General features: G+C 44.4%; 1 protein-coding gene across 1 annotated transcript; it reads right to left on the bottom strand.

The window, feature by feature from the left end:
- Positions 1-329: 329 nt before the first annotated feature.
- Positions 330-23,622, bottom strand: LOC138365229 (involucrin-like). The gene is made up of 4 exons (XM_069325493.1): positions 23,398-23,622; positions 16,594-17,152; positions 14,599-15,657; positions 330-1,615 (listed from the first exon to the last, which is right to left on the bottom strand). The coding sequence occupies exons 1-4, from the start codon at positions 23,620-23,622 to the stop codon at positions 330-332; spliced, it is 3,129 nt and encodes a 1,042-aa protein (XP_069181594.1).
- Positions 23,623-24,413: the final 791 nt, after the last annotated feature.

The following is a 24,413-nucleotide window of genomic DNA, read 5'->3' as shown; positions in this document are numbered from 1 at the left end:
AACGTGGATCACACGAGGCAACTCGCCCCTCACAGCAAAACAGAACCATCTGACGGACACCCGCTGAAACACTCGCAAAATAAACACATCATACACGCAAGCAGTTGAAAGACCCGCGTAAAAATGTGGCCAGGTTGAGGGGTGACAAAAGAGCAAGAGGAAGGGGCTGGCCAACCCGAGGTCTGAGCACAAAGAGGATGTAAAGCAGTCTCCCCTTTGCCCTCCAGAGCCCACAAAGCGCCCCGCGCTGGCCTGAAACAGCCACAAAGTCCGCTGGGAACACACTCCGCCGCCGTCCCTCTTGATAAGTCATCAGAATATATATAATATCAGAATTCGGGGATATAATGCGAATGTCGTGCTGCTCGTGGTTTAGGCTCCGGGTGTCGTGTTGCTGGTGGATCAGGCTCCAGGTGTGGTGTTGCTGGTGGTTCAGGCTCCAGGTGTGATGTTGCTGGTGGTTCAGGCTCCAGGTGTCGTGTTGATGGTGGTTCAGGCTCCAGGTGTCGTGTTACTGGTGGTTCAGGCTCCAGGTGTGGTGTTGCTGGTGGTTCAGGCTCCAGGTGTCGTGTTGCTGGTGGTTCAGGCTCCAGGTGTCGTGTTGCTGGTGGATCAGGCTCCAGGTGTGGTGTTGCTGGTGGTTCAGGCTCCAGGTGTCGTGTTGCTGGTGGTTCAGGCTCCAGGTGTCGTGTTGCTGGTGGTTCAGGCTCCGGGTGTCGTGTTGCTGGTGGATCAGGCTCCAGGTGTCGTGTTGCTGGTGGTTCAGGCTCCAGGTGTGGTGTTGCTGGTGGTTCAGGCTCCAGGTGTCGTGTTGCTGGTGGTTCAGGCTCCAGGTGTCGTGTTGCTGGTGGTTCAGGCTCCAGGTGTCGTGTTGCTGGTGGTTCAGGCTCCAGGTGTCGTGTTGCTGGTGGTTCAGGCTCCAGGTGTCGTGTTGCTGGTGGATCAGGCTCCAGGTGTGGTGTTGCTGGTGGTTCAGGCTCCAGGTGTCGTGTTGCTGGTGGTTCAGGCTCCAGGTGTCGTGTTGCTGGTGGATCAGGCTCCAGGTGTCGTGTTGCTGGTGGATCAGGCTCCAGGTGTCGTGTTGCTGGTGGTTCAGGCTCCAGGTGTCGTGTTGCTGGTGGTTCAGGCTCCAGGTGTCGTGTTGCTGGTGGTTCAGGCTCCAGGTGTCGTGTTGCTGGTGGTTCAGGCTCCAGGTGTCGTGTTGCTGGTGGTTCAGGCTCCAGGTGTCGTGTTGCTGGTGGTTCAGGCTCCAGGTGTCGTGTTGCTGGTGGTTCAGGCTCCAGGTGTCGTGTTGCTGGTGGTTCAGGCTCCAGGTGTCGTGTTGCTGGTGGTTCAGGCTCCAGGTGTCGTGTTGCTGGTGGTTCAGGCTCCAGGTGTCGTGTTGCTGGTGGTTCAGGCTCCAGGTGTCGTGTTGCTGGTGGTTCAGGCTCCAGGTGTCGTGTTGCTGGTGGTTCAGGCTCCAGGTGTGGTGTTGCTGGTGGTTCAGGTTCCGGGTATCGTGGTTCAGGCTCCGGGTGTCGTGGTTCAGGCTCCGGGTGTCCTGCTGCTCGTGGTTCAGGCTCCGGGTGTCGTGGTTCAAGCTCCGGGTGTCGTGGTTCAGGCTCCGGGTGTCGTGCTGCTCGTGGTTCAGGCTCCGGGTGTCGTGGTTCAAGCTCCGGGTGTCGTGGTTAGTAGTAGGGATGGCTCCACACAGGGGATTTTTTTTTTCTGGGAGAAAAATCCCCTGTGCGCCCCAAGGGTTTCAGGTAAATTTAGAATATCCCCTGTGCGCCCCAAGGGTTTCAGGTAAATTTAGAAATTCGTGTTTGTGAGCCAGGGTTTTTCAGGCGAATTTGGGCAGTCACAGATTTTAGAAGTATGGATTTCTTATGAGAAAAATAATTTCCGAGACTTAGAAGTTTGTTAAAGCCTTATGGGAGAAATTCAAATAACGTGTGTAGCACTTTAGGGCTTCCAGGAGAACTCTACGGACATATTTTACATGTTTTCAACTTACAAAATCGTCTATGTAAGCCTTAGTTATTCATATAAATTTAGAAAATCACCTGTGTAAGTCATTGTTTTCAGGGTTTCGTACATCACACCCCCCTCCCTCCCCCCCTTACCTCGCAATCTGTCGCCTCACCTGTGTTTACTTTAGACGTCAGCCAGCCAGTCGGCTCTTAATCTTATCTTATCTTATCCATAATATCTGGACCGTCCCTCCTCTCTCTCTCTCTCTCTCTCCTTTCATTCAGTTCAACTATTTTCCAACATCGTATGTTTGCTCCTTTTCATTAAGCAAGTCAGTATGTTTGCTCCTTTTCATTAAGCAAGTCAGTTTTACACAAATAAATCATGTTAGTAAGCAAGTTCTAGCTCACGTTCCCCACCTTAGTCCCCTGTCGTATAAAGAATACTATCATTCCAATCCCTCTAAATTTAAAAATAATCATATTTCAAATGTAGTTCAATACAGTAATTAGTTACCAAGCTCCAGCTCTTGTCCTCCGCCTTAGCTCTCTCTCGTATCTTCGTTAGTATCAGTCCAGTTTCCCTGAAATTTCTACCCTCTGTATTTCAGACATAGTTTAGTAAATGCAAACAATTATCAAACTCTAGCTCTTGTCCCCAGCTTAGTTCATTTGTACAAAATCATTAGTAACAGTCCAAATTCCCTGAAATTTCTACCCTCTGTATTTCGGGCACCGTAAATAAGATCAAAACAGTTACCAAGCTCCAGCGCTTGTCCTCCGCCTTAGTTCTCTCTCATATCTTTGTAAATAAACCACCAATTTCCCTGAAATTTCTACCCTCTGTATTTCAGACACCGTAAATAAAATCAAGTCAGTTATCGAGCTCCAGCTCTCGTCCCCGCCTTAGTTCTCCTTCGTATCTTTGTAAATAACCCATCAATTTCCCTAAAATTAAAAGCAGACATACTTCAAAGTTAGTAAATAAAATCAAGTCAGTTATCGAGCTCCAGCTCTCGTCCCCCACCCTCTTCCACCCTCAAGTCTTTGTAAATAAACCATCAATTTCCCTGAAATTTTTTACCCTCTGTATTTCAGACATAGTAAATATGAAGTAAACAATTATAAAACTAGCTCTTGTCCTCTGTCCAAGCTCACTTTTGTAAAATCATTACTCTCAGTCCAAATCACCCAACTACATTTTCAGACATAGTAAATAAAAAACCAGTTCAGTTATCAAGTTTCAACTCTTGTGCCCCAGCTTAGTTCATTTGTACAAGTTCTTTATTTTCCAACTAAATCACCCTGAGATTTAAGATCACCGTATTTCTAACGTAGTAAAATTAATCGGGGCATTAACCAAGCTCCATTTCCTCAGCCTTAGATCATCAGACATAAATATATTCGATCAAGTCCCTCTCCAGCCTATCTGTTTATCAGAGTATTTACTTTACCCTTCTCATCCCCAACGTATCAATCCCCAACGTATCAAAACCTTCAATAATCATACTGTATTTGCATATTTTTTCTATATTCAGCTGTGTTCTTCACATTTTGTCCATGTTTTCTATGTTCACTCCATGTTCTTCAAATGTTCACAGTCCCATTCAGTTCATATTTTCACAAGTATCTCCATTTTTTCTGTAATCTTTCTCTTAGTCTCATTACTTTCTCTACAAATTCTAGTCATATTTTCTATGTTTTCACGTTCATCACATGTTCTCTTTACAACTTTTATACTCAATATTCATGCTAACTTCCATATTTTTTGTGTTCTTTGTCAATATTCATGTTCCTCTACAAGTTCATGTTCCTCACAAGATCACTTCGTTTTTCACCTTCACTTACATGTTTTCTACATTCTTTGTCATATTCTCCATGTTCTTCACAAGTCCATTGTTCATTCTTTGTATTCCCTATTCTCCTTATCATGTTTTCATGTTCTCTGTAAGTTCATATTCCCAGCATGTTCACTGTATTCATCAACTTTTTCTTACATGTTTTCTGTGTTCACCGTATGTTCACTGTGTTCATTCCCTTACTTAACCTCAATTTTTTTATGTTCTTTGTTTCTTCCATTCACTAACTAGTTCTTTGTCAAATATTAGCATCAGCAATACAGTTTCCTCAACAATTTTAGTCACCAAGTTTTTATTTGCAAAAACTATGTCAAAGTAATTCTCGTAGTCAACTTAATAGTTCTACCAGCCATATTCTTAAACAAATCTACAATTTATTCAGTTCCAAATTTACAAAGACAAACCTTTCTTGTAACTTCTTAACTAAAAATCTTTCGCCAATCAACTAAAAACATAGTCACTTTCGTCATTTCTCAACTAAACTTATTATCCAGTCAACTAAAAAATAGTCAGAAATAACCTCGTTCAACACTGTTCTTAACTAAAACACCCTTTCTCTTAGCTGAAAATTGTCAAAGGAAACTTCTTTCAGCACTTTCTTAACAGCCGCTATGTTTCATCAAGAAAAAATTGTCAAAGGAAACTTTCCAAAACTGTTCATAACTAGCTTTTATCCATCGTCAATCAACTAAATAATAACTTTCATCATTTCTTAACTAAACTTATTCCCCAGTCATCAGAAAATAGCCGTGTTCTTCATGTTTCATTGTCATTTCATAACTAAAATTATCCATCAATCAACAGAAAAAGCCATGTTCATCATGTTTTGTCTTTTGCTTAACTAAAATTATGTTTTGTCAAGTAAGAAAAAATAACCAAAGATATCTTTCATCGCTGTTCTTAACTGACATTATACTTTGGGGAGCACAAAAATAGTCTCCCTCGTCATGTTTTGTCTTTTTCCTTAACTAAAGTATTCATCAGTCAACTAAAAATAATTGCTTCATCATGTTTCCTTGTCATTTCTTAACTGAAATATCACTTCTCTCATCTGAAATAGTCAGGATTAACCTCATTCAACACCGTTCTTAACTAAAGTAACCTTTTGCTTAGCTAAAAATTGTCAAAGGAATCTTTTCAGCACTGTTCATAACTAACTTTATCCATCGTCAAGTAAGAAAATATAGTCAAAGATATCTATCATCGTCGTTCTTAACTGACATTTATACTTTGTGGAGCACTAAAATAGTCAAATGTAACTTTTTCAACACTTTCGTAACTAAAATTATATGTCGCTAAGTAAGAAAAATAGTCAAAGGTGCTCTTCTTTACACCAAAGTTACTCTTCGAGAAATCAAAGACTCTCTTCAATACATCAAGGACTTACTCAAAGACACCAAAGTTACACTCTAAGACATCCTTCGAGACATCAAAGACTTCAATGGGACTCTTCCATTCATCAAAGACATTCTCTAAGCCCTCAAAGTTATTCTCAGCACAATCAAAAGTTATTCCAAGACAACAAAAGTCATTCTCAGAGCTATCAAAATTATTCTCGGAGTCATCAAAAGGTATTCTCTAACTCACTTTTGGTCATTAAAGTTAAGTTCTATGTTATAAAAGTTTGTCTCAGAGACATCTAAAGTTAATCTTAGAGTTATCAAATGTAATCTCTAACTCTCTTTTGTTCATCAAAGTTGATCTCAGAGTTAACAAAGGTAATCTCTAACTCACTCTCGTTCATCAAAGTTATTCAAAGAGCTAACAAAAGTTATTCTCAGAGTCACCTTCGTTCTTCAGAGATACTTTCCAAAACATCTTTATTCATCAAAGTTATTCTCAGAGGCATAAAAGTCATTCTCAGAGCTATCAAACTTGTTCTCAAAGTCATCAAACTTATTCACAGAGTCATCAAAGTTAATCTAAGACATCATTTTTCATCAAAGATATTCTCTCTAAACCATCAATGTTCTTCTCTAAGACATAAAAGTTATTCTCAGACTCACCTTCGTTCGTCAGAGAAACTTTCAAAACATCTTTGTTCATCAAACTTGTTTTCAAAGTCATCAAAAGTTAATCTAAGACATCTTCTTTCATCAAAGTTATTTTCAGAGACATCTAAAGTTATTCTCAGAGCTATCAAACTTGTTCTCAGAGTCATCAAATGTTATTCTCGAAGTCATCAAAGTTATTTTCAGAGACATCTAAAGTTAATTTCTATGTTATAAAGTTATTCTCAGAGACATCTAAAGTTAATCTTGGTCATCAAAGTTGTTCTCTAAACATCAATGTTGTTCTCCAAGACATCAAAGATGTTCTCAAAATCATAAAAGTTATTCCCAGAGCTATCAAAGTTAATCTCAGAGTTATCCAAAGATATTCTCATGTCCACAAAAGTTATTCCAAGAGACGTCAAAGTTGTTTCAAAGACTTCAAAGTTAATCTCAGAGTTATCCAAAGACATTCTCAGAGACATCTAAAGTTATTCTCTAAGACATCAAAGTTGTTCTAAGAGTTATCAAAAGTTATTCTCAGTCATGATATGTTATTCTCTAACTCACTTCCATTCATCAAAGACATTCTCTAAGTCCTGAAAGTTATTCTCTAAGACAACAAAGTCTTTCTCAGAGCTACCAAAGATGTTCTCTAAATCATAAAAGTTAATCTTAACTCACCTTCGTTCATTAGAGAAACTTTCCAATCCATATTCGTTGACCAGAGTTATTCTCAGAGTCATCAAAGCGATCTCTAATTCATCTTCGTTCTCCAAAGTTGTTCTCTAAGACACCTTCATTCATCAAAGAAACTCTCCTTCTTCCATCATGTTATTCTTTAAGACATCTTCAGGCATAAAATTTCTCCCCAAATGTAACTAGTTCAGCTTTTCATATCAAACGTACACTTCTGTTAAAATATATTTTCTTAGACATTTTACCTTTTAAACTGTTCTCTGATCTACACTGTTCAAACCTACGTAACCTATCCTCTCCACACAATGTTACTTAGTTAACGTAACGTTCCTAAACCTAACTTTACCTATCCTAACATACCTTACCTTACCTTCCCTAACTTAACCTAACTTTACCTATCCTAACTTAACTTACCTAACTTATTCTGCTTAACATAACTTACCTTACCTTCCCTATCTTACCTAACTTTACCTATCCTATCCTAACTTACCTTACCTTCCCTAACTTAACCTAACTTTACCTATCCTAACTTAACTTACCTAACTTATTCTGCTTAACATAACTTACCTTACCTTCCCTATCTTACCTGACTTTACCTATCCTATCCTAACCTAACTTGTCTTACCTAACTTAATCTTACTTTCCCAAACTGATGTATCCTAACTTATCTAGTCCAACCAGACATGATCTAACTTAAGTATTCCTTCTTGTCTTTGTGTTTCGTCAATCATTGTCTCATATTCATTTACTCATTTCATTAGTTAATTTCTCAAATGGTCACTTATGCATTTCAAGTGCTATTTGTTAGAGATTGAATATTTAAGCATTTCAAAGAATTATAATTTCTCAAATGGACGTTTTTGCATTTCAAGTGCTATTTGCTAGAGATTGAATATTTAAGCATTTCAAAGAATTTTTGTTATATATGGGCATTTACTCATTTCAAGGGATAATTTCTCAAATGGACGTTTTTGCATTTCAAGTGTTATTTGTTTAAGATTGGGTATTTAACCATTTCAAAGGATTTTGTTATATATGGGAACTTACTCGTTTCAAGGGCTAATTTCTCAAATGGTCATTTTTGCAGATCAAGGGTTATTTGTTAAAGTTCATCAAGTTGCCCATAAGTTGTATTAGTAGGTTCTATCTTATGTTCTTATTCCCCAACCCCTTAACCTAACCTCTTGTAATCTTAGTGTATTTAGTAGGTTCTATCTTATGTTCTTATTCCCCAACCCTTTAACCTATCCTTTCAGATGTAGTTTGTTGAATATATTATCCTTTTCCTAACCTTTCAGATGTAGTTTGTTGAATATATTATCCTTTTCCTAACCTTTCAGATGTAGCTTTGTTTCTTGTTTTTGTATATTTTACCCAAACCCACCATCCCACTTAACCATCTTTCCTTCTTTACTTTGTTTTCACATATAAGTTCATTCTTTATCATAGTAATAATAAAATTACAATAGTAAAGAATCAGATCTACTAAGACTTGAAATTGAGAAACAAGAGCTCAAGGGATTGAGAGCATGAAAGAAGAGCAAGGAGTAAGAGAGAGGGGGCGGAAGAAAATGGGACCAAAGAAGAGAGAATGAGAGAGAGTGTGGGCATGGGAGCACTAAGACTTGAATTGAGAAAAAGAAAAACTAAGTGAATGAGAATGAGGGTGTGAGAATGGGAGCAATAAGACTTGAATTGAGAAAAAGAAAAACTAAGTGAATGAGAATGAGGGTGTGAGAATGGGAGCAATAAGACTTGAATTTGAGAAACAAGAGAGCATTTGAGCAAATGAGGGAGAGAGAGGGGAGGAAGAGAGAGAATAAGGGAGAGAGATAGAAAAGGAGGGTTAGAAGGAGTAGGAGAATCAAAGTAAAGAAGGAAAGATGGTTTGGGTAAAAATATACAAAAGGAGAAACAAAACTACATCTGAAAGGTTAGGAAAAAGATAATATATTCAACAAACTACATCTGAAAGGTTAGGAAAAGGATAATATATTCAACAAACTACATCTGAAAGGATAGGTTAAAGGGTTGGGGAATAAGAACATAAGATAGAACCTACTAAATACACTAAGATTACAAGAGGTTAGGTTAAGGGGTTGGGGAATAAGAACATAAGATAGAACCTACTAATACAACTTATGGGCAACTTGATGAACTTTAACAAATAACCCTTGATCTGCAAAAATGACCATTTGAGAAATTAGCCCTTGAAACGAGTAAGTTCCCATATATAACAAAATCCTTTGAAATGGTTAAATACCCAATCTTAAACAAATAACACTTGAAATGCAAAAACGTCCATTTGAGAAATTATCCCTTGAAATGAGTAAATGCCCATATATAACAAAAATTCTTTGAAATGCTTAAATATTCAATCTCTAGCAAATAGCACTTGAAATGCAAAAACGTCCATTTGAGAAATTATAATTCTTTGAAATGCTTAAATATTCAATCTCTAACAAATAGCACTTGAAATGCATAAGTGACCATTTGAGAAATTAACTAATGAAATGAGTAAATGAATATGAGACAATGATTGACGAAACACAAAGACAAGAAGGAATACTTAAGTTAGATCATGTCTGGTTGGACTAGATAAGTTAGGATACATCAGTTTGGGAAAGTAAGATTAAGTTAGGTAAGACAAGTTAGGTTAGGATAGGATAGGTAAAGTCAGGTAAGATAGGGAAGGTAAGGTAAGTTATGTTAAGCAGAATAAGTTAGGTAAGTTAAGTTAGGATAGGTAAAGTTAGGTTAAGTTAGGGAAGGTAAGGTAAGTTAGGATAGGATAGGTAAAGTTAGGTAAGATAGGGAAGGTAAGGTAAGTTATGTTAAGCAGAATAAGTTAGGTAAGTTAAGTTAGGATAGGTAAAGTTAGGTTAAGTTAGGGAAGGTAAGGTAAGGTATGTTAGGATAGGTAAAGTTAGGTTTAGGAACGTTACGTTAACTAAGTAACATTGTGTGGAGAGGATAGGTTACGTAGGTTTGAACAGTGTAGATCAGAGAACAGTTTAAAAGGTAAAATGTCTAAGAAAATATATTTTAACAGAAGTGTACGTTTGATATGAAAAGCTGAACTAGTTACATTTGGGGAGAAATTTTATGCCTGAAGATGTCTTAAAGAATAACATGATGGAAGAAGGAGAGTTTCTTTGATGAATGAAGGTGTCTTAGAGAACAACTTTGGAGAACGAAGATGAATTAGAGATCGCTTTGATGACTCTGAGAATAACTCTGGTCAACGAATATGGATTGGAAAGTTTCTCTAATGAACGAAGGTGAGTTAAGATTAACTTTTATGATTTAGAGAACATCTTTGGTAGCTCTGAGAAAGACTTTGTTGTCTTAGAGAATAACTTTCAGGACTTAGAGAATGTCTTTGATGAATGGAAGTGAGTTAGAGAATAACATATCATGACTGAGAATAACTTTTGATAACTCTTAGAACAACTTTGATGTCTTAGAGAATAACTTTAGATGTCTCTGAGAATGTCTTTGGATAACTCTGAGATTAACTTTGAAGTCTTTGAAACAACTTTGACGTCTCTTGGAATAACTTTTGTGGACATGAGAATATCTTTGGATAACTCTGAGATTAACTTTGATAGCTCTGGGAATAACTTTTATGATTTTGAGAACATCTTTGATGTCTTGGAGAACAACATTGATGTTTAGAGAACAACTTTGATGACCAAGATTAACTTTAGATGTCTCTGAGAATAACTTTATAACATAGAAATTAACTTTAGATGTCTCTGAAAATAACTTTGATGACTTCGAGAATAACATTTGATGACTCTGAGAACAAGTTTGATAGCTCTGAGAATAACTTTAGATGTCTCTGAAAATAACTTTGATGAAAGAAGATGTCTTAGATTAACTTTTGATGACTTTGAAAACAAGTTTGATGAACAAAGATGTTTTGAAAGTTTCTCTGACGAACGAAGGTGAGTCTGAGAATAACTTTTATGTCTTAGAGAAGAACATTGATGGTTTAGAGAGAATATCTTTGATGAAAAATGATGTCTTAGATTAACTTTGATGACTCTGTGAATAAGTTTGATGACTTTGAGAACAAGTTTGATAGCTCTGAGAATGACTTTTATGCCTCTGAGAATAACTTTGATGAATAAAGATGTTTTGGAAAGTATCTCTGAAGAACGAAGGTGACTCTGAGAATAACTTTTGTTAGCTCTTTGAATAACTTTGATGAACGAGAGTGAGTTAGAGATTACCTTTGTTAACTCTGAGATCAACTTTGATGAACAAAAGAGAGTTAGAGATTACATTTGATAACTCTAAGATTAACTTTAGATGTCTCTGAGACAAACTTTTATAACATAGAACTTAACTTTAATGACCAAAAGTGAGTTAGAGAATACCTTTTGATGACTCCGAGAATAATTTTGATAGCTCTGAGAATGACTTTTGTTGTCTTGGAATAACTTTTGATTGTGCTGAGAATAACTTTGAGGGCTTAGAGAATGTCTTTGATGAATGGAAGAGTCCCATTGAAGTCTTTGATGTCTCGAAGGATGTCTTAGAGTGTAACTTTGGTGTCTTTGAGTAAGTCCTTGATGTATTGAAGAGAGTCTTTGATTTCTCGAAGAGTAACTTTGGTGTAAAGAAGAGCACCTTTGACTATTTTTCTTACTTAGCGACATATAATTTTAGTTACGAAAGTGTTGAAAAAGTTACATTTGACTATTTTAGTGCTCCACAAAGTATAAATGTCAGTTAAGAACGACGATGATAGATATCTTTGACTATATTTTCTTACTTGACGATGGATAAAGTTAGTTATGAACAGTGCTGAAAAGATTCCTTTGACAATTTTTAGCTAAGCAAAAGGTTACTTTAGTTAAGAACGGTGTTGAATGAGGTTAATCCTGACTATTTCAGATGAGAGAAGTGATATTTCAGTTAAGAAATGACAAGGAAACATGATGAAGCAATTATTTTTAGTTGACTGATGAATACTTTAGTTAAGGAAAAAGACAAAACATGACGAGGGAGACTATTTTTGTGCTCCCCAAAGTATAATGTCAGTTAAGAACAGCGATGAAAGATATCTTTGGTTATTTTTTCTTACTTGACAAAACATAATTTTAGTTAAGCAAAAGACAAAACATGATGAACATGGCTTTTTCTGTTGATTGATGGATAATTTTAGTTATGAAATGACAATGAAACATGAAGAACACGGCTATTTTCTGATGACTGGGGAATAAGTTTAGTTAAGAAATGATGAAAGTTATTATTTAGTTGATTGACGATGGATAAAAGCTAGTTATGAACAGTTTTGGAAAGTTTCCTTTGACAATTTTTTCTTGATGAAACATAGCGGCTGTTAAGAAAGTGCTGAAAGAAGTTTCCTTTGACAATTTTCAGCTAAGAGAAAGGGTGTTTTAGTTAAGAACAGTGTTGAACGAGGTTATTTCTGACTATTTTTTAGTTGACTGGATAATAAGTTTAGTTGAGAAATGACGAAAGTGACTATGTTTTTAGTTGATTGGCGAAAGATTTTTAGTTAAGAAGTTACAAGAAAGGTTTGTCTTTGTAAATTTGGAACTGAATAAATTGTAGATTTGTTTAAGAATATGGCTGGTAGAACTATTAAGTTGACTACGAGAATTACTTTGACATAGTTTTTGCAAATAAAAACTTGGTGACTAAAATTGTTGAGGAAACTGTATTGCTGATGCTAATATTTGACAAAGAACTAGTTAGTGAATGGAAGAAACAAAGAACATAAAAAAATTGAGGTTAAGTAAGGGAATGAACACAGTGAACATACGGTGAACACAGAAAACATGTAAGAAAAAGTTGATGAATACAGTGAACATGCTGGGAATATGAACTTACAGAGAACATGAAAACATGATAAGGAGAATAGGGAATACAAAGAATGAACAATGGACTTGTGAAGAACATGGAGAATATGACAAAGAATGTAGAAAACATGTAAGTGAAGGTGAAAAACGAAGTGATCTTGTGAGGAACATGAACTTGTAGAGGAACATGAATATTGACAAAGAACACAAAAAATATGGAAGTTAGCATGAATATTGAGTATAAAAGTTGTAAAGAGAACATGTGATGAACGTGAAAACATAGAAAATATGACTAGAATTTGTAGAGAAAGTAATGAGACTAAGAGAAAGATTACAGAAAAAATGGAGATACTTGTGAAAATATGAACTGAATGGGACTGTGAACATTTGAAGAACATGGAGTGAACATAGAAAACATGGACAAAATGTGAAGAACACAGCTGAATATAGAAAAAATATGCAAATACAGTATGATTATTGAAGGTTTTGATACGTTGGGGATTGATACGTTGGGGATGAGAAGGGTAAAGTAAATACTCTGATAAACAGATAGGCTGGAGAGGGACTTGATCGAATATATTTATGTCTGATGATCTAAGGCTGAGGAAATGGAGCTTGGTTAATGCCCCGATTAATTTTACTACGTTAGAAATACGGTGATCTTAAATCTCAGGGTGATTTAGTTGGAAAATAAAGAACTTGTACAAATGAACTAAGCTGGGGCACAAGAGTTGAAACTTGATAACTGAACTGGTTTTTTATTTACTATGTCTGAAAATGTAGTTGGGTGATTTGGACTGAGAGTAATGATTTTACAAAAGTGAGCTTGGACAGAGGACAAGAGCTAGTTTTATAATTGTTTACTTCATATTTACTATGTCTGAAATACAGAGGGTAAAAAATTTCAGGGAAATTGATGGTTTATTTACAAAGACTTGAGGGTGGAAGAGGGTGGGGGACGAGAGCTGGAGCTCGATAACTGACTTGATTTTATTTACTAACTTTGAAGTATGTCTGCTTTTAATTTTAGGGAAATTGATGGGTTATTTACAAAGATACGAAGGAGAACTAAGGCGGGGACGAGAGCTGGAGCTCGATAACTGACTTGATTTTATTTACGGTGTCTGAAATACAGAGGGTAGAAATTTCAGGGAAATTGGTGGTTTATTTACAAAGATATGAGAGAGAACTAAGGCGGAGGACAAGCGCTGGAGCTTGGTAACTGTTTTGATCTTATTTACGGTGCCCGAAATACAGAGGGTAGAAATTTCAGGGAATTTGGACTGTTACTAATGATTTTGTACAAATGAACTAAGCTGGGGACAAGAGCTAGAGTTTGATAATTGTTTGCATTTACTAAACTATGTCTGAAATACAGAGGGTAGAAATTTCAGGGAAACTGGACTGATACTAACGAAGATACGAGAGAGAGCTAAGGCGGAGGACAAGAGCTGGAGCTTGGTAACTAATTACTGTATTGAACTACATTTGAAATATGATTATTTTTAAATTTAGAGGGATTGGAATGATAGTATTCTTTATACGACAGGGGACTAAGGTGGGGAACGTGAGCTAGAACTTGCTTACTAACATGATTTATTTGTGTAAAACTGACTTGCTTAATGAAAAGGAGCAAACATACTGACTTGCTTAATGAAAAGGAGCAAACATACGATGTTGGAAAATAGTTGAACTGAATGAAAGGAGAGAGAGAGAGAGAGAGAGGAGGGACGGTCCAGATATTATGGATAAGATAAGATAAGATTAAGAGCCGACTGGCTGGCTGACGTCTAAAGTAAACACAGGTGAGGCGACAGATTGCGAGGTAAGGGGGGGAGGGAGGGGGGTGTGATGTACGAAACCCTGAAAACAATGACTTACACAGGTGATTTTCTAAATTTATATGAATAACTAAGGCTTACATAGACGATTTTGTAAGTTGAAAACATGTAAAATATGTCCGTAGAGTTCTCCTGGAAGCCCTAAAGTGCTACACACGTTATTTGAATTTCTCCCATAAGGCTTTAACAAACTTCTAAGTCTCGGAAATTATTTTTCTCATAAGAAATCCATACTTCTAAAATCTGTGACTGCCCAAATTCGCCTGAAAAACCCTGGCTCACAAACACGAATTTCTAAATTTACCTGAAACCCTTGGGGCGCACAGGGGATATTCTAAATTTACCTGAAACCCTTGGGGCGCACAGGGGATTTTTCTCCCAGAAAAAAAAAATCCCCTGTGTGGAGCCATCCCTACTACTGTGGTTCAGGCTCCGGGTGTCGTGCTGCTCGTGGTTCAGGCTCCGGGTGTCGTGTTGCTGGTGGTTCAGGTTCCAGGTGTCGTGATGCTGGTGGTTCAGGCTCAAGGTGTCGTGTTGCTGGTGGTTCAGGCTCCAGGTGTGGTGTTGCTGGTGGTTCAGGTTCCGGGTGTCGTGGTTCAGGCTCCGGGTGTCGTGGTTCAGGCTCCGGGTGTCGTGCTGCTCGTGGTTCAGGCTCCGGGTGTCGTGCTGCTCGTGGTTCAGGCTCCAGGTGTCGTGTTTCTGGTGGTTCAGGCTCCAGGTGTCGTGTTGCTGGTGGTTCAGGCTCCGGGTGTCGTGCTGCTCGTGGTTCAGGCTCCAGGTGTCGTGTTGCTGGTGGTTCAGGCTCCAGGTGTCGTGTTGCTGGTGGTTCAGGCTCCAGGTGTCGTGTTGCTGGTGGTTCAGGCTCCAGGTGTCGTGTTGCTGGTGGTTCAGGCTCCAGGTGTCGTGTTGCTGGTGGTTCAGGCTCCAGGTGTCGTGTTGCTGGTGGTTCAGGCTCCGGGTGTCGTGTTGCTGGTGGTTCAGGCTCCGGGTGTCGTGCTGCTCGTGGTTCAGGCTCCAGGTGTCGTGCTGCTCGTGGTTCAGGCTCCAGGTGTCGTGCTGCTCGTGGTTCAGGCTCCAGGTGTCGTGCTGCTCGTGGTTCCGGCTCCGGGTGTCGTGCTGCTCGTGGTTCAGGCTCCAGGTGTCGTGCTGCTCGGGGTTCAGGCTCCGGGTGTCGTGCTGCTCGGGGTTCAGGCTCCGGGTGTCGTGCTGCTCGGGGTTCAGGCTCCGAGTGTCGTGCTGCTCGGGGTTCAGGCTCCGGGTGTCGTGCTGCTCGGGGTTCAGGCTCCGGGTGTCGTGCTGCTCGTGGTTCAGGCTCCGGGTGTCGTGCTGCTCGGGGTTCAGGCTCCGGGTGTCGTGCTGCTCGGGGTTCAGGCTCCGGGTGTCGTGCTGCTCGGGGTTCAGGCTCCGGGTGTCGTGCTGCTCGTGGTTCAGGCTCTGTCGGAAAATCCGACACCATTTAATAATCATACAGATAATAGCTGTATTGTATAAACAAGTTACCCATAGAAAACGTAACTTGTAGTGGAATTACCGTCTAAAGAAAATGGGATATCATCACCACACACTATTATAATTCACCACCTATTATGGTGGGAATTATTCTTAAATACATTAGTCTTTGGACTTTACCATCATAAAACATCTCATATAAATTAACTTAATTATCAATATTAAAGTAGAGTAAATGTGACCCTTCTATCACTTTCTGACATGTGGACAATGTAAGCCAGGCGTCAGTGGTGAGGGGGCAGCCATTGTTGTTTATACTAGACCAGAGGCTCACACAGGAGCAAATTCGGCTCCTGTTAATTTTACTTGGACGTAGTGTTATGGAAACCAAAGGTGTACCATTATCACACGCTGTCAACAAATTCAAGTTAAGTGTTCTTTCCAAAACCCATGTATCTTTCATTTATGGCCATTAATGTCATTATATAGGGTGAGCCAGTTAGAGCACGACATAGCTTCAAACTAAAGGTAATTAAGCCAGGTCTTTATTGTTCCATGTATAGTGTTTTCTCTGATATAGCTTGTCATATATAGGATTCTGGCTTCACAGCTAGCGCACTTTTGACAGGTCAAGACGAGGAAGCAAGATTTTGTGCACCAGTTACTGGGTGATAGAAGCTACCTCAAAGAGGATAATTAGTGTCTACACCCTAGTTATACCTGGTGTACTAACCTGCTGTACTATAAGATAAGGAACCTTTTCAATGTATGTAGTCTATTACTGTAGTTTGATTGGCTGCATATATATATATAAATATAAACCCCCCCTAATGTGTAGAGGATCGATTTGTGAGATTGAGATTATTGCAGAAATACAGTCCACTTAACATTATACAAATTGCTATCGAAGTATATAAATTAACGTAAATATAAATTCATATAAATTAAATAAATATAAATCTCACAGGTCGGTTCCCACAGGCTCCGGGTGTCGTGCTGCTCGGGGTTCAGGCTCCGGGTGTCGTGCTGCTCGGGGTTCAGGCTCCGGGTGTCGTGCTGCTCGGGGTTCAGGCTCCGGGTGTCGTGCTGCTCGGGGTTCAGGCTCCGGGTGTCGTGTTGCTCGGGGTTCAGGCTCCGGGTGTCGTGCTGCTCGGGGTTCAGGCTCCGGGTGTCGTGCTGCTCGTGGTTCAGGCTCCGGGTGTCGTGCTGCTCGGGGTTCAGGCTCCGGGTGTCGTGCTGCTCGGGGTTCAGGCTCCGGGTGTCGTGCTGCTCGGGGTTCAGGCTCCGCGTGTCGTGCTGCTCGGGGTTCAGGCTCCGGGTGTCGTGCTGCTCGTGGTTCAGGCTCCGGGTGTCGTGCTGCTCGGGGTTCAGGCTCCGGGTGTAGTGCTGCTCGGGGTTCAGGCTCCGGGTGTCGTGCTGCTCGCTGACGAGCGGCTTGCGAGACGGTACTCGTGCCGGTGTAATATATTTCGTTCCTGCATGTTTAAGACGGTTTATGCTTCTCGTGCATCGCTTCCCGCCTCTCTGTCCAGGTTCACGCTTATGCTGTAATGTTTTCTCTGGAGCAAAGCTTTTGGTACGAGTTCCAGTTGACCCCCTGTGGTGAGCGCCCCTGTGGTGAGCGCCCCTGTGGTGAGCGCCCCTGTGGTGAGCGCCCCTGTGGTGAGCGCCCCTGTGGTGAGCGCCCCTGTGGTGAGCGCCCCTGTGGTGAGCGCCCCTGTGGTGAGCGCCCCTGTAGTGAGCGCCCCTGTAGTGAGCGCCCCTGTGGTGAGCGCCCCTGTAGTGAGCGCCCCTGTAGTGAGCGCCCCTGTGGTGAGCGCCCCTGTGGTGAGCGCCCCTGTGGTGAGCGCCCCTGTAGTGAGCGCCCCTGTAGTGAGCGCCCTTGTGGTGAGCGCCCCTGTAGTGAGCGCCCCCTGTAGTGAGCGCCCCTGTGGTGAGCGCCCCTGTAGTGAGCGCCCCTGTGGTGAGCGCCCCTGTAGTGAGCGCCCCTGTGGTGAGCGCCCCTGTAGTGAGCGCCCCTGTAGTGAGCGCCCCTGTGGTGAGCGCCCCTGTGGTGAGCGCCCCTGTAGTGAGCGCCCCTGTAGTGAGCGCCCCTGTGGTGAGCGCCCCCTGTGGTGAGCGCCCCTGTAGTGAGCGCCCCCTGTGGTGAGCGCCCCTGTAGTGAGCGCCCCTGTGGTGAGCGCCCCTGTAGTGAGCGCCCCTGTGGTGAGCGCTCCTGTAGTGAGCGCCCCTGTGGTGAGCGTCCCTGTAGTGAGCGCCCCTGTAGTGAGCGAACCTGTGGTGAGCGCCCCTGTGATGAGCGCCCCTGTGGTAATTGCTTTCATAACTGTAATTTGATTAAGATAATTTTAATCAGACACAATGTATGTGTTAGAGCCATGTGTGTGGTGGCAGCGGCAGGCGAGGACACCTGTACTAGTCATGTGTGTGGAGACAGTGGCAGGCGAGGACACCTGTACTAGTCATGTGTGTGGAGACAGTGGCAGGCGAGGACACCTGTACTAGTCATGTGTGTGGAGACAGTGGCAGGCGAGGACACCTGTACTAGTCATGTGTGTGGTGGCAGCGGCAGGCGAGGACACCTGTACTAGTCATGTGTGTGGAGACAGTGGCAGGCGAGGACACCTGTACTAGTCATGTGTGTGGTGGCAGCGACAGGCGAGGACACCTGTACTAGTCATGTGTGGTGGCAGCGGCAGGCGAGGACACCTGTACTAGTCATGTGTGTGGTGGCAGCGGCAAGCGACGACACCTGTACTAGTCATGTGTGTGGTGGCAGCGGCAGGCGAGGACACCTGTACTAGTCATGTGTGTGGTGGCAGCGGCAAGCTAGGACACCTGTACTAGTCATGTGTGTGGTGGCAGCGACAGGCGAGGACACCTGTACTAGTCATGTGTGGTGGCAGCGGCAGGCGAGGACACCTGTACTAGTCATGTGTGGAGACAGTGGCAGGCGAGGACACCTGTACTAGTCATGTGTGGTGGCAGCGGCAGGCGAGGACACCTGTACTAGTCATGTGTGTGGAGACAGTGGCAGGCGAGGACACCTGTACTAGTCATGTGTGTGGAGACAGTAGCAGGCGAGGACACCTGTACTAGTCATGTGTGGTGGCAGCGGCAGGCGAGGACACCTGTACTAGTCATGTGTGTGGAGACAGTAACAGGCGAGGACACCTGTACTAGTCATGTGTGTGGAGACAGTGGCAGGCGAGGACACCTGTACTAGTCATGTGTGTGGAGACAGTAACAGGGGAGGACACCTGTACTAGTCATGTGTGTGGAGACAGTGGCAGGCGAGGACACCTGTACTAGTCATGTGTGTGGAGACAGTAACAGGCGAGGACACCTGTACTAGTCATGTGTGTGGAGACAGTGGCAGGCGAGGACACCTGTACTAGTCATGTGTGTGGAGACAGCGACAGGCGAGGACACCTGTACTAGTCATGTGTGTGGAGACAGTGGCAGGCGAGGACACCTGTACTAGTCATGTGTGTGGAGACAGCGACAGGCGAGGACACCTGTACTAGTCATGTGTGGAGACAGTGGCAGGCGAGGACACCTGTACTAGTCATGTGTGTGGAGACAGTTGCAGGCGAGGACACCTGTACTAGTCATGTGTGTGGAGACAGCGACAGGCGAGGACACCTGTACTAGTCATGTGTGTGGAGACAGTGGCAGGCGAGGACACCTGTACTAGTCATGTGTGTGGAGACAGCGACAGGCGAGGACACCTGTACTAGTCATGTGTGTGGAGACAGTGGCAGGCGAGGACACCTGTACTAGTCATGTGTGGTGGCAGCGGCAGGTGAGGACACCTGTACTAGTCATGTGTGGTGGCAGCGGCAGGCGAGGACACCTGTACTAGTCATGTGTGTGGTGGCAGCGACAGGCGAGGACACCTGTACTAGTCATGTGTGTGGAGACAGTGAAAGGCGAGGACACCTGTACTAGTCATGTGTGTGGAGACAGTGGCAGGCGAGGACACCTGTACTAGTCATGTGTGATGTGGCAGCGGCAGGCGACGACACCTGTACTAGTCATGTGTGTGGAGACAGTGCAGGCGAGGACACCTGTACTAGTCATGTGTGGAGACAGCGACAGGCGAGGACACCTGTACTAGTCATGTGTGGTGGCAGCGGCAGGCGAGGACACCTGTACTAGTCATGTGTGTGGTGGCAGCGGCAAGCGACGACACCTGTACTAGTCATGTGTGTGGTGGCAGCGGCAGGCGAGGACACCTGTACTAGTCATGTGTGTGGTGGCAGCGGCAGGCGAGGACACCTGTACTAGTCATGTGTGTGGTGGCAGCGGCAGGCGAGGACACCTGTACTAGTCATGTGTGGAGACAGTGGCAGGCGAGGACACCTGTACTAGTCATGTGTGTGGAGACAGTGGCAGGCGAGGACACCTGTACTAGTCATGTGTGTGGTGGCAGCGGCAGGCGAGGACACCTGTACTAGTCATGTGTGTGGAGACAGTGGCAGGCGAGGACACCTGTACTAGTCATGTGTGTGGTGGCAGCGACAGGCGAGGACACCTGTACTAGTCATGTGTGGTGGCAGCGGCAGGCGAGGACACCTGTACTAGTCATGTGTGTGGTGGCAGCGACAAGCGACGACACCTGTACTAGTCATGTGTGTGGTGGCAGCGGCAGGCGAGGACACCTGTACTAGTCATGTGTGTGGTGGCAGCGGCAAGCTAGGACACCTGTACTAGTCATGTGTGTGGTGGCAGCGACAGGCGAGGACACCTGTACTAGTCATGTGTGGTGGCAGCGGCAGGCGAGGACACCTGTACTAGTCATGTGTGGAGACAGTGGCAGGCGAGGACACCTGTACTAGTCATGTGTGGTGGCAGCGGCAGGCGAGGACACCTGTACTAGTCATGTGTGTGGAGACAGTGGCAGGCGAGGACACCTGTACTAGTCATGTGTGTGGAGACAGTAGCAGGCGAGGACACCTGTACTAGTCATGTGTGTGGAGACAGTAACAGGGGAGGACACCTGTACTAGTCATGTGTGTGGAGACAGTGGCAGGCGAGGACACCTGTACTAGTCATGTGTGTGGAGACAGTAACAGGCGAGGACACCTGTACTAGTCATGTGTGTGGAGACAGTGGCAGGCGAGGACACCTGTACTAGTCATGTGTGTGGAGACAGCGACAGGCGAGGACACCTGTACTAGTCATGTGTGTGGAGACAGTGGCAGGCGAGGACACCTGTACTAGTCATGTGTGTGGAGACAGCGACAGGCGAGGACACCTGTACTAGTCATGTGTGGAGACAGTGGCAGGCGAGGACACCTGTACTAGTCATGTGTGTGGAGACAGTTGCAGGCGAGGACACCTGTACTAGTCATGTGTGTGGAGACAGCGACAGGCGAGGACACCTGTACTAGTCATGTGTGTGGAGACAGTGGCAGGCGAGGACACCTGTACTAGTCATGTGTGTGGAGACAGCGACAGGCGAGGACACCTGTACTAGTCATGTGTGGTGGCAGCGGCAGGTGAGGACACCTGTACTAGTCATGTGTGGTGGCAGCGGCAGGCGAGGACACCTGTACTAGTCATGTGTGTGGTGGCAGCGACAGGCGAGGACACCTGTACTAGTCATGTGTGTGGAGACAGTGAAAGGCGAGGACACCTGTACTAGTCATGTGTGTGGAGACAGTGGCAGGCGAGGACACCTGTACTAGTCATGTGTGTGGTGGCAGCGGCAGGCGACGACACCTGTACTAGTCATGTGTGTGGAGACAGTGCAGGCGAGGACACCTGTACTAGTCATGTGTGGAGACAGCGACAGGCGAGGACACCTGTACTAGTCATGTGTGGTGGCAGCGGCAGGCGAGGACACCTGTACTAGTCATGTGTGTGGTGGCAGCGGCAAGCGACGACACCTGTACTAGTCATGTGTGTGGTGGCAGCGGCAGGCGAGGACACCTGTACTAGTCATGTGTGTGGTGGCAGCGGCAGGCGAGGACACCTGTACTAGTCATGTGTGTGGTGGCAGCGGCAGGCGAGGACACCTGTACTAGTCATGTGTGGAGACAGTGGCAGGCGAGGACACCTGTACTAGTCATGTGTGTGGAGACAGTAACAGGCGAGGACACCTGTACTAGCCATGTGTGTGTGGAGACAGTAGCAGGCGAGGACACCTGTACTAGTCATGTGTGTGGAGACAGCGACAGGCGAGGACACCTGTACTAGTCATGTGTGTGGAGACAGTGGCAGGCGAGGACACCTGTACTAGTCATGTGTGTGGAGACAGCGACAGGCGAGGACACCTGTACTAGTCATGTGTGTGGAGACAGTGGCAGGCGAGGACACCTGTACTAGTCATGTGTGGTGGCAGCGGCAGGTGAGGACACCTGTACTAGTCATGTGTGGTGGCAGCGGCAGGCGAGGACACCTGTACTAGTCATGTGTGTGGTGGCAGCGACAGGCGAGGACACCTGTACTAGTCATGTGTGGTGGCAGCGGCAGGCGAGGACACCTGTACTAGTCATGTGTGTGGTGGCAGCGGCAGGCGAGGACTCCTGTACTAGTCATGTGTGTGGAGACAGCGACAGGCGAGGACACCTGTACTAGTCATGTGTGGTGGCAGCGGCAGGTGAGGACACCTGTACTAGTCATGTGTGTGGTGGCAGCGGCAGGCGAGGACACCTGTACTAGTCATGTGTGTGGTGGCAGCGACAGGCGAGGACACCTGTACTAGTCATGTGTGTGGAGACAGCGACAGGCGAGGACACCTGTACTAGTCATGTGTGGAGACAGTGGCAGGCGAGGACACCTGTACTAGTCATGTGTGTGGAGACAGTAACAGGCGAGGACACCTGTACTAGTCATGTGTGTGGAGACAGTGGCAGGCGAGGACACCTGTACTAGTCATGTGTGGAGACAGCGACAGGCGAGGACACCTGTACTAGTCATGTGTGTGGAGACAGTGGCAGGCGAGGACACCTGTACTAGTCATGTGTGTGGAGACAGCGACAGGCGAGGACACCTGTACTAGTCATGTGTGTGGAGACAGTGGCAGGCGAGGACACCTGTACTAGTCATGTGTGGTGGCAGCGGCAGGTGAGGACACCTGTACTAGTCATGTGTGGTGGCAGCGGCAGGCGAGGACACCTGTACTAGTCATGTGTGTGGTGGCAGCGACAGGCGAGGACACCTGTACTAGTCATGTGTGTGGTGGCAGCGGCAGGCGAGGACACCTGTACTAGTCATGTGTGTGGTGGCAGCGACAGGCGAGGACACCTGTACTAGTCATGTGTGTGGAGACAGCGACAGGCGAGGACACCTGTACTAGTCATGTGTGTGGTGGCAGCGACAGGCGAGGACACCTGTACTAGTCATGTGTGTGGAGACAGCGACAGGCGAGGACACCTGTACTAGTCATGTGTATGGAGACAGTGGCAGGCGAGGACACCTGTACTAGTCATGTGTGTGGAGACAGCGACAGGCGAGGACACCTGTACTAGTCATGTGTGGTGGCATCAGTCGTCATGGAGGTGAGAGTCACAATACGTGGATAAAGATGCCACTGTCCCCCATGATGCAGGGAGCCCTCTTGTTGCGTCACGTCTGGTCCCTATTGTCCCCCCTACACTTGTACAGTTCCCTGAAGTTCCCTGAGGGCCAACTGTATTTTCCTTCTGCACTCCTTCACTGCCAACGAGGTTAAAGAGCAGAGTTTCAGTTTTAAATTGATGGCATTTACAACCATGTTGGGTGAATCCTGTAGGAAACTCAGCTCTTATTTACATATTTACCATATTAGATGACCAAAAGTATTCGTATAATTGGCTACGCGACGATTTCCTGACTACTTGTATATCGCTGCATCGTTGGTTCACACGCAGGAGACGTGACAACACTGCTAGAGTTGACTCTTGCTGTGCATCTGACAGTTGATCACTCAACACAAGGACCAAAGAGTTGTCAGTGCCAGTAATGCTTACCGTCATGAGACTGACAGTCTGGATAAGTCGAGACATTGCCAAAACATGATTTAGATGCATCAAGATCCACTGTGAGGCAGCAGGCGCACTGTGAGGCAGCAGGCGCACTGTGAGGCAGCAGGCGCACTGTGAGGCAGCAGGCGCACTGTGAGGCAGCAGGCGCACTGTGAGGCAGCAGGCGCACTATGAGGCAGCAGGCGCACTGTGAGGCAGCAGGCGCACTGTGAGGCAGCAGGCGCACTGCTGATCCAAGCTCTACCAACATCTATGAAACATGTACGGTTACTAATGGAAATGGCTCGCTGGTCTTTATTGATGATATAATTGCTGATAGCAGCAGCGTTCGAATGATTTCTGAAGTGTTCAGAAACATGACATTTACTCGTCTCCAGCCAGGAGCCTCACAACCCCTGGGCCGTGACTCGTCTTCCAGCACGATAAAGACCCCCAAACATACTGCTGAAGCAGCCAAAGATCTTTTTAGGGCAGAACAATTTTAATATTTTTGACTCCCGAGTCAGTCACTCGACCTGAAGCCATTCAAGCATGAGTTTCGCTTGCTGAAGGCTGAACTGAAAGCGGAATGTTTAAGAAGCAAACAGGAACTGGGGATTGCTAAAATACTGTATAAACATCAGAGTTCCACGGTTGTTCAACACCCTCTCAGCGAGTAAGAAATATTGCAGGAACAACCGTGGACATCTTCAAGAGAAAACTAGATCATTTTCTCCAAGAATCGGTCTATGATGGATATGTGGGCCTGCGGGAAGCTGCAAGCAACAGCCTGGAGAACCAAATTCTCACAAGTCAAGCTTGGCCTCGGGCCG

The sequence above is a fragment of the Procambarus clarkii genome, chromosome 16 (genome assembly GCF_040958095.1).
Source record: "Procambarus clarkii isolate CNS0578487 chromosome 16, FALCON_Pclarkii_2.0, whole genome shotgun sequence".
Classification (NCBI taxonomy): Eukaryota; Metazoa; Arthropoda; class Malacostraca; order Decapoda; family Cambaridae; genus Procambarus; species Procambarus clarkii.
This window is presented reverse-complemented; position numbering and strand designations above follow the sequence as displayed.

Bases quoted from the DNA above. Each gene is read 5' to 3' on its own strand.
- LOC138365229 (XM_069325493.1), bottom strand. From the start codon at position 23,622: ATGTCTCGACTTATCCAGACTGTCAGTCTCATGACGGTAAGCATTACT. The intron at 17,153-23,397 runs GTAAATATGTAA...GAACCTGGACAG, and splicing joins ACTTTTGGTCATCTAATATG to AGAGGCGGGAAGCGATGCAC. The intron at 15,658-16,593 runs GTGAGATTTATA...TATACAATACAG, and splicing joins GAGCCTGTGGGAACCGACCT to CTATTATCTGTATGATTATT.